The 10399-nt window shown below is 49.4% G+C and overlaps 1 protein-coding gene across 1 annotated transcript in view; it reads right to left on the bottom strand.

Annotated features, from left to right (window-relative positions):
* Nucleotides 1–590: 590 nt before the first annotated feature.
* The window catches only part of LOC140911997 (B-cell differentiation antigen CD72-like), a 40750-nt gene continuing 30941 nt past the window's right edge, over nt 591–10399 (bottom strand). The window contains exons 7-8 of the mRNA XM_073346151.1: nt 1212–1363; nt 591–725 (exon numbers count right to left, since the gene is read on the bottom strand). Coding sequence (XP_073202252.1) covers nt 712–725; nt 1212–1363 — 166 coding nt within the window. The 3' untranslated portion in view covers nt 591–711. The remainder of the gene's footprint in view (nt 726–1211; nt 1364–10399) is intronic.

The raw sequence follows: 10399 nt of genomic DNA, 5'->3' as shown, positions 1-10399 counted from the left end.
GGAGCCTCTGGCATCCTTCCCCTTTGGGGATAAAATCGGGGTTGGGGGATGCAGTGGGGGGCGGGGGGTTCGGACGGGGAAAGCCTTGTCGAAGAGGGAGGTGTTGCAGAGTTCCTCGGAGAGGCTCTGACTCCGGATTCACCTGATCTCCAGAAGCTCATGCCACCGCCGGTCCCCTCGCCCGGGCATGCCGGGTCCCGGCTCAGGCACTGTGCCCTGGACTCTGCGGTCTGCACTGCCCCAGAGGAGCGCAGCTGCCGGGGGGCCAGAGAGCGACAATCTGGCTCTGGTGGAGCGGGGGCTTGATCCGGTGATTGCTCTGACGGTTAGGCCTGGGCAGGACCTGGGGGCCGCTGGATGGAGTGGAGCATGGGTCTGACGGGCTCATGGGAGCCCAGACCCTGGGGCGGGCGGTAGCGTGGGGGTGCATGGGTCACTGGGCTCCCAGGAGGGCAGGAGCACCGGGAGCAGAGGGGAGCAGGTCACCAGGTGCAGGGTCCTGGGTCTGGGCCCTCAGCCGCTCTCACTGGGGATCGAGGCAGGTGTAGGTCGTGTTCCCCACCAGGAAAGTGGGAGGGGCAGAGCCGTGGCCCCACTGCAAGGTGAGGGCACTCTGCTCACAGATCCAGCAGCAGGGGTCTGTGCACGACCCGCCCGACAGCCCAGGGCCCGACACCCTCCCACAAGCCAGGTAGGAGGCGGTGGAGCGCGTCACTGGGAAGAGCCTGGGCGGAGAGAGCAGAAAAGGCAGCGTCAGGACGTCTCCTGGGTCCTCCTTCATGGAGATCCCTGGGGGCAGCACCCAACCCTCCACCCCACAGGGGCTCGGACAGAGCCGCCCCACAACCCCCCCTCTCCACCACCCCGCGTGTGCCCTGCTCCCCAGCTCCGCCCCACAAACCCACGGCTCCCCCGCTCCCTCTGTCCTGCCCCCCAGCTCCACCCCGCAAACCGCCCACTCGCCCCCCATGTGCCCTGCCCCCCAGCCCCGTCCCGCAACCTTCTGCTCTCCCACCCCCCGTGTGCCCTGCCCCCCAGCTCTGCCCCGCAAATGCCCCACTCCCCTGCCCCCCGTGTGCCCTGCCCCCCAGCTCCGCCCCACAGGCGTGGACTTCGCCCGGGATGTCCCTAATATGGGGATGGTGCTCCAGACTAACAGGACTGTCCTGTCATCAGGGCCAGCGGCTCTCATTGATTGTCTCTCCGGGTACCGTAAGGAGGCAATGGTCTGTCTGGGCTGGGTTTGCTGGGTGCCTTCTCACAGATCCATGGCTTTCGATCGTAGCACGGGTCCCTCTTTATGACGCCATTTCTTATTGCTCCACACGACATATAACCCGTGTAACTCGAGTAGCTCCAGTCTCTGGAAAGAGAAGGGGCATTGCTGAGACGGCCCGGCCCGCCCTACGCTGGCTGTCAGCTCTGCCACCTGGCGCACTAAGGCCAGGTCACCATCGATTTCAAGGCCAGAGTCGCTTCACCCAGCGACAGCCGCAGCCCAGCCAGGAGCCCCTCCTTCAGCGAAAGCGACACCCACTCGTCACGGAAACCCGGGGGATGGAGACTCCGCCGCGTGCCTGGGTGAGTTGTTCCACTGGTTAATTCCCCGCCCGGTTTTCTGCCTTATTTCCTGTCTGATTTTTGTCTCTCTTCGTCTTCCAGCCACTGGGGCTTGCTCTGCTCTCGTCTGCAGCTAGATTGAGGAGCCGCCTGCCACCAGAAATCTGCTCTGTATGTGGGTGCCCTGGGCCCAGATCCACAAAGACACGCAAGTCCCAGGCCTCGGCACCCTGCGCTGCAGAAAATCCCCCCTCGGCTGCCGCTGAGCCCTGGAGGAGCCTAAAGTCACTCAGCACCTAACCTTTGGCTGTCAAGGTTTCCTGGCCCTGGCTGCTGTGGTCACAGCTGAGCTTCTGCCTTGGAATCCTGTCCCCCCTGGGCATTCACACCTCCCCTGCCTGCTGCTGCTTCTGCCGGCTCCCTTCAGCCTCTCCTGCCCCTCTGCCCCTCTCGGTGGGCTTGGCACAAGGCTCGTCTCCCTGTCCACCCTGGTCCAGTCGTGCTGCTTCTGCCCCCAGCTCTGCGGTGACTCAGCTCTGCCTCTCCATACTCAGCTTCATGGATTCCCGGGCCAGCAGGGACCACTGTGCAAATCTAGTCTGACCCCCTGCACAGCGCGGGCTAGAGACCTGCCCCTGTACGGGGAGACTTTGGCAAACCAGTAAAGTGCCTGAAACCACTATGGCTTATTGCGAAAAGCAGCCAAGTCAGCAGGCTTAGCTTAACAAAGGTGTGTGTGATGGCGGTGGTGGAGGGGGTTGGGTGCCCCAGAAAGGGCAGCTTGACCCCGCGTCCTTCCTGATAAGAATTGTGTTGAAGTTGCTGATACATGCATCTTAGAAGAGCAGGATGTGCCCCAGGAATATCTATTGGGGCCTCAAAGCTGCAAACTCTGGAAAAACCCACACCTGGTTAATCGATAATCAGAAGGAACCTCTCGCTTCAGAAGGAGTGAAATCAGGAAGGCCACTCACAACTGGAGTTGTGGCTAGCAAGAGATGTTAAGAGTAACAAGAAGGGTTTCTACAGGTATGTTAGCAACAAGGTCATCAGGGAAAGTGTGGGCACCTTACTGAATGAGGGAGGTTTCAGAGTAACAGCCGTGTTAGTCTGTATTCGCAAAAAGAAAAGGAGGACTTGTGGCACCTTAGAGACTAACCAATTGACTTGAGCATAAGCTTTCATGAGCTACATCATCCGATGAAGTGAGCTGTAGCTCACGAAAGCTCATGCTCAAATAAATTGGTTAGTCTCTAAGGTGCCACAAGTACTCCTTTTCTTTTTGTGAATGAGGGAGGCAACCTAGTGACAGAGGATGTGGAAAAAGCTAATGTACTCAATGCTTTTTTTCCCTCTGTCTTCACGAAAAAGGTCAGCTCCCAGACTGCTGCACTAGGCAGCACAGCATGGGGAGGAGGTGACCAGCCCTCTGTGGAGAAAGAAGTGGTTCGAGACTATTTAGAAAAGCTGGACGAGCACAAGTCCATGGGGCCGGATGTGCTGCATCCGAGAGTGCTAAAGGAGTTGGCGGATGTGATTGCAGAGCCATTGGGCATTATCTTTGAAAACTCATGGCGATCAGGGGAGGTCCTGGACAACTGGAAAAAGGCGAATGTAGTGCCCATCTTTAAAAAAGAGAAGGAGGAGGATCCTGGGAACTACAGGCCAGTCAGCCTCCCCTCAGTCCCCAGAAAAATCATGGAGCAGGTCCTCAAGGAATCAATCCTGAAGCACTTAGAGGAGAGGAAAGTGATCAGGAACAGTCAGCATGGATTCAGAAGGCCAATGGCATTTTGGGATGTATACGTAGGGGCATTGCCAGCAGATCGAGGGACGTGATCGTTCCCCTCTATTCGACATTGGTGAGGCCTCATCTGGAGTACTGTGTCCAGTTTTGGGCCCCACACTACAAGAAGGATGTGGAAAAATTGGAAAGCGTCCAGCAGAGGGCAACAAAAATGATTAGGGGACTGGAACACATGACTTATTAGGAGAGGCTGAGGGAACTGGAATTGTTTAGTCTGCAGAAGAGAAGAGTGAGGGAAGATTTGAGAGCAGCCTTCAACTACCTGAAAGGGGGTTCCAAAGAGGATGGATCTAGACTGTTCTCAGTGGTAGCTGATGACAGAACAAGGAGTAATGGTCTCAAGTTGCAGTGGGGGAGGTTTAGGTTGGATATTAGGAAAAACTTTTTCACTAGGAGGGTGGTGAAACACTGGAATGCGTTACCTAGGGAGGTGGTGGAATCTCCTTCCTTAGAAGTTTTTAAGGCCCAGCTTGACAAAGCCCTGGCGGGGATGATTTAGTTGGGGATTGGTCCTGCTTTGAGCAGGGGGTTGGTCTAGATGACCTCCTGAGGTCCCTTCCAACCCTGATAGTCTATGATTCTATGATAAGTAGACAAGAATAAAGGTATAACATAAAGTACAATAATAATAAAAATCAACTATAAATAAAAGTATATAACTGCAATGTTTTCAAATTTCATACCATGAAATGCGAATATGTTTTATTATTTTGCCTTTCAAAGTGTAGGAGTGCCATTTTGGTCGGTGGGGAGGCCGAAGAACAATGTAGAAAGCGATGGAACTTTTTAAAACTTCCTAGCTCACTCGTGAGAGTGTTTGAGACTGTTCTATCGTGGGAGTGGTTACCTCTACCACTCACCGTGCAAGACCAGCTACTTACCAGACTGGTGGTGGGGTATATGTAGGGCAGCACGCATCCGTACATAATTGTAGTAGTTTACCATTCGCGATAACTCAAATTAACTTGCGTCTGTTATTATTCACAAATCAGGAAAATTATTTTTATAGATTTTTTTTTATTGTGGCCACGATTAAGAAAAGGAAGTACGATGAAGACTACATTATGTATGGTTTCACCATCATGGAAAAAAACCAGGATCGATCATCCTCAATGCGTAGTATGCCATGCAGTTCTCAGCAATGATGACTTGAGACCTAGTTGTCTTGAGCGACGCTTGACAAAGAACCACAGCACTTTGAAAGACAAACGAAAAGAGTTTTTTGCTGCTAAACTTCAAAATTTAAAACGCATGAAGCTGGACACTACTGGAGCTTTTCACCAAGTGTCGGCCAAAGTGGTAGAAGCATCTTATGCACTCTCATTGCTCATCGCTAAAGCCAAGAAAGCGCACATAATAGGAGAAACTTTTGTGAAGCCTTGCTTGTTGAAAGCAGCTGAGATTGTGCTTGGTGCCGAAAGCAAGAAAAAAAATTTGGAAATTTCGCTTTCTGACAATTCCGTGAAACGTTGCGTCGATGACATAGCGAAAGATTTAAAACTTCAAGTTGTGGAGGCAGTGAAAGCTTCTTCTTTTTTCGCAATTCAGTGCGACGATACCACTGATGTAGCACAATGCTGACAGTTGCTCGTCTACGTTTAATTCATTAATGATGGAACTGTGAAAGAAGAACTGCTTTTTTCGAAGGAATTGACGACCACATCAAAGGCCTCTGATGTTGTTATGAAAACGGTTTCCGACTTTTTTGAAGAAAATGGACTTTCATGGGAAAAACTGGTTGGTGTATGCACAGACGGTGCGTCAGCGATGCTTGGCTCTCGCTCTGGATTTGTGACATTGGTGAAAGAAAAAAATCCAGCTGTAACCACGACTCACTGCGTCATACACATACAAGCGTTGGCTGCTAAAACTCTTCCAGATGACCTACGTGACTTATTGAATTTGGCCATCAAAGTTGTAGATTTTGTGAAGAGCAGCGCTTTAAATACGAGACTTTTTGCAGCTCTTTCCGCGGACTTGGGAGTGGATCATAAAATTGTTTTGTTTCACATGGAGATACGATGGCTTTCCAAAGGGAACATGCTTTTGAGATTATTCGAACTGAAAGACGAAGTGGAAATTTTCCTCAAGCAACAGAAAAAAGAAGAATTATATCATGCGTTTACGGACCAAACGTTTCAACTTTCACTGGCATACCTCGTGGACATTTTTGAATGTTTGAACAATCTCAATTTGAAGCTGCAAGGAAACAACGCTGCAAACATTATAGCGCACCACGATGCCATCAAAGTGTTTATGGAAAAAATCAAGCTTTGGAAACGTCAAACGCAAGCTCAGATGTCTAGCTTTTCGTCTTTTCCAACATTTTCATCACTCACTGAAAATGAAGGTTTCCAAGAACTTTGTAAAGAGGATGCGAAGAACAAAAGTGTGTTTCATCTGGACTGCCTTGCTGACAAATTCATCCGCTATTTTCCAGACAACTTTTCTGGCAACCCCTTTCATAAATTAGCACATAATCCGTTCAACGTTGATGTCGATTCATTGCCAGAAGTATTGCAAGTACAAGCACTCAGAATGAAATACGATTCAAGTGCGAAAGATATTTTTGAAAACTTACACCTGGAGGAATTTTGGATGAAATATTTCCCAATTTACCTGAAAGTTGGAGAAGAAGTGCTACGTATACTTCTTCCGTTTTTGTCAATGTACCTCTGTGAAAAAAGCTTTTCAAGTTTAGTCATAATAAAAACGAAACAGAGGAATGAACTGGACGTCGAAAACAATTTGTGTTGCGCACTTTCATCTTTCAAACCTAGGATTTCCCAACTCGTGAAGAAAATGCAGCATCATCCTTCACATTGAATTTGTTTTGTTTATGTTATTTCTTGTTTTAAATTACATTTTTGTTAAACTTTTGTGCCAAGAAAAACTATTTGTGCTTATTTTTAAATTTAAATACAAAATTTTATATCAAGTTTTTGTGTTTATTTTTAATTTTAAATCACTAATTGAATTTGTTAAAAGGGGGGTTGGATGATGGTGAAGGAGAGGTGGGGGCATGAGGGTTTCTCGAAAATTAAAAAGGGGGCGTGATGCCAAAAAGTTTGGGAACGAATGGTTTAAAAAGTTAGGAAAGAAGTCTGTGTAAAAAAAGAAGCAAAGCGAAGGGGTGACTGACCCCTCGGGCATGGCTAAGGCAGAGTACAGTGCATGGATCACTGCTCGTCTTATCTGCTAGTCTGATCTGTTTTTACAATGGAGAGCAGCGGTGGCCAACCTGGGGCTCCGGAGCCACATGCGGCTCGTCAGAGGTTAATGTGCGGCTCCTTGTCTAGGCACCGACTCCGGGGCTGGAGCTACGGGCACCAACTTTCCAGTGTGCCGGGGGGGCTCACTGCTCAACCCCTGGCTCTGCCACAGGCCCTGCCCCCACTCACCCTTTCCTACCCCCTCCCCTGAGCCTGCCGTGCCCTCGCTCCTCCCTCCCCCCAGAGCCTCCTGCACCCCAGGAAACAGCTGATGGGGAGGGAGGGGAGGTGCTGATCAGCAGGGCTGCCAGTGGGTGGGAGGCACTCGGAGTGGGGGGGAGCCGATGGGGGGCTGCTGACGTGTTACTGTGGCTCTTTGGCAATGAACGTTGGTAAATTCTGGCTCCTTCTCAGGCTCAGGCTGGCCACCCCTGATTAGGGAAAGCCACAGCTCCAGCCTGCGCTGTATTAATTTAATAAAATCTATGGACCCAAAACAAACACAGGAGCTTGTCCCTGTGTCTCAGCACAAGGGTTGCAAACATCTAAAAACAAAGATATTCGGGGGCCATTTAGGGATTTGGGCAAAAATTCGGGATTGGTCCTGCTTTGGGCAGGGGGTTGGACTAGATGACCTCCTGAGGTCCCTTCCAATCCTGATATTCTATGATTCTATGAGTCTAATAATGCAACAGAAAAATTCATTCTTAAATCTCAAAGTCCTAAAAAAAGGAAAGCTTAATAGAATTTTCACACGGATTTGTTGAAAAGTGGGGAGGAAAATCAACTTCTCTCTGATCCACTGGATTACAGAATAAGGGGAATATAAATTAGCTGTTAACACGGTTCTGTGCTTTTCACTCTGGGGCATTTCTCCATGCTCTCTCTTTCTCTCTCTCTCTCTTTTTTTATTGAAACACACATGTAAAAATGTTAAATAAAGGGATGTGTCTTCACATAGGCTTGTCTTTTAAAGTGTTTATTCCTTTACAAAACTTCATATAACTTTCACTTGCTTTTGTTAAAAAGTGGGGGAAGAAGCAGCCTTCTTCTCTCTGATCCACTGACTCACAGACACTGTTTTTGCTAATGGGCTTTGCTGCAGCTTCAAATTCTCCTCACTAAAAAATGACCAATGTTAGTCTAAAACATAGGGGGGGAACTTTAAAACCTGTTTGTTACGAAGGGTTTATGGTTTTAAGCTTTATTAAAGCACCTGTGTAAAAGTGCTGCCTGGCGGGAGAGATGCTTGGGCTCTGATTTTTTAGATAAGAGTAAGGCAGTTAAAGGGGGGTACTGAGGGGAGGGGAGGGAGATGGCTCATGTTTAAAAACCTTGGGACTACAGGATTGGTTCAGGAAAATGTAATCTATGACGCAGCTGTAAAGCAGCATCTGATTGGTCCGATCCAAAGGTGGCGATAACTAGCCTGAGGGGTTGTGAGCCTTGGGAGCTCCCTCTTTCCGCAGAACAACCCAGATATCTCTTTCTGACTCAATCATGTGCTGTCTATCTTTACCCTTTGCAAAGGGGGCTTTCTTTTCCTTTTCTTGCCCTGTTCTCTGTTTTAACCTATCGTTATATGTTTCTCTTTTATTTAATGTTTTTAAATGCTCTTTTCTTAACCTACCAGACCAGTGGGGTACAGGAGTCTGGTCCTGTTGGGATCCAGGACGTGGGCGGGCGAAGCTCGTCCACTATGAAAGGATCCCCCCCCAGCCTAAGGGGGGGATCCACAGGACCTGGAAAGCCAACTAATTACGGGGGACAACTCATGAAAAACAGGGACGGGAGTGCGGTCAAAGGGTCAAACGAAGGGAACCGGACGGGGACACCGAGCAGAGAACCCCAGACAGCACCCACCGCTCCTCAAAGGCGTCAAGGGAGTCGGTGGACGCCGCCCAGAGGAACTCCGCTCGGAGGCGTGAACGGACAGAGGATCGGAAATAGGCCCCGCAGTCGCAGGAGACTCCATCGGCCAACCTCCTCACCCTGGTTTTATAGATGGCCGCTTTAGCCAGGGCCAGGAGGAGGTTGACCAGGAGGTCCCACGACTTAGTGGGGCCACGGACAGGGAGTGCGTAGATAAGGAGGTGAGGAGAAAAGTGCAACCAAAACCATAACAAAAGATTGGTGAGGAGCCGGAATAGGGGCTGCAACCTGGCGCACTCCAGATAGACGTGCGCCAGGGTTTCCCTCACGCTGCTAACCACTAGACCACCAGGGATACAGGAGTCTGGTAGAAGGGAAATACACTGGCCACTGGATGAATAGTTTTCTGTTCCCTGAGTGACCAGAGCAGGGGCTGCACTAGAGCAATCAGGAACCCGCTAGATTAATTATGGCAGGTAGATTAATCAGGACACCTGGTTTAAAAGGACCTCCCATCAGTTAGTGGAGGGGTGCAAGGAGCAGGGAGTGAGAAGGCATGCTGCTGGCGGACTGAGGAGTACAAGTGTGATCAGGCTTCAGGAGGAAGATCCTGCTGTGAGGATACAGAAGGTGCTGGGGGGAGGCCATGGGGAAGTAGCCTGGGGAATTGTAGCTGTCACGCAGCTAATCCAGGAGACATTGTAGACAGCTGCTATCCACAGGGCCCTGGGCTGGAACCCGGTGTAGAGGGCGGGCCCGGGTTCCCCCCATCCCTCCAACTCCTCATCGGACACAGGAGGAGTTGACCTGGTCTGTGAGCAACACTAGAAGGGAAGGTCTCATTTGGAAAAGGATCTGGCCTGTCCCTGACCCGCTAGGTGGATCAGCAGAGACTGTGGAGACTGGTCTCCATTTCCCCCATGCTGACCAGCGATGAGGTTAGCTGAGTGAACGGCAGGTTTGAGCCTCTAGCAGAAGCGGCCAAACTGAGGGCTGCTGTGAACATCTGAGGCGACCAAATCTGCCAAAAAGCGAGGACCCACCAAGGCAGAGGAGGAACTTTGTCACACCTTGTATTTAATATTTTAAATGCTTTTCTATTAACCTCTCTTTACTTTTTTACCATGTGCTTACTAAATACTCTTTGCTTTAGTAAATGCCCTTTTTTGGCTTGTGTGTTCTTTTTTAACCCCTCTTTATATTTTTCTCTTTTATTTAACTCTTTGTAAAGGCTCTTAAACTACCCTTATATTTAATACACCTTTTAAATTTATCTCAAAAATTTTTATTCTTTAATAACATGCCAAATTAGGCATTTAAAATCATCTCTCCTTACTAACCCTAACCAAAAGTCTATTTTCTTTAATAACCATTCTTTCCTTTTTTCCTCTTAACCGTACCAAAGCTTTCTTTTTTTAATCTTTAAGCTCTCTCACTCTATTCTTTCAACCGTTTTCTCTAAACAATCAACCAAAAGTATCAAAGCACAAGCATGCAACATTCCCCCTATTCAAACATAAAAAATAATTTAAAAAAATTCAAAATGGCTGACAGCGCCAAACTTCTACACCAACGGAAACAGGAATGTAGGGTGGGACATGAGCCCTAAAGGGGGCATGGAAACCTGTCAAAAAATGCATGGTGATGAATACTATCGAGGCGTATACTACTCAGGGGGAGTGAAATGGTGTTATCCATGTTACCTTTATTGTATGACTAAAGGGCAGCCGAACCATGCTGAGCCTGTCCTGATTGAGGGGGTCACCCTCAACTGAAAGGAGCTTGCTAAGCCAGGGGCTTGAATGCCAGAGTCCTCCCCTGTGAAAGTAAGAGGGGTGGGGACAGGTGTCCCTGCTAGGAGGTGTGAATGATACTTAAGGGTCCCAGGTACAGTTTGACCTGCCCCTCCCCACTGTTCACAGATACAGCTGAGTGCAGCGTCTTTCGT

The sequence above is a fragment of the Lepidochelys kempii genome, chromosome 5 (assembly GCF_965140265.1).
Source record: "Lepidochelys kempii isolate rLepKem1 chromosome 5, rLepKem1.hap2, whole genome shotgun sequence".
Taxonomy (NCBI): Eukaryota; Metazoa; Chordata; order Testudines; family Cheloniidae; genus Lepidochelys; species Lepidochelys kempii.
Note: the sequence above shows the minus strand (reverse complement) of the source record. Positions and strands in the feature narration are given on the sequence as shown.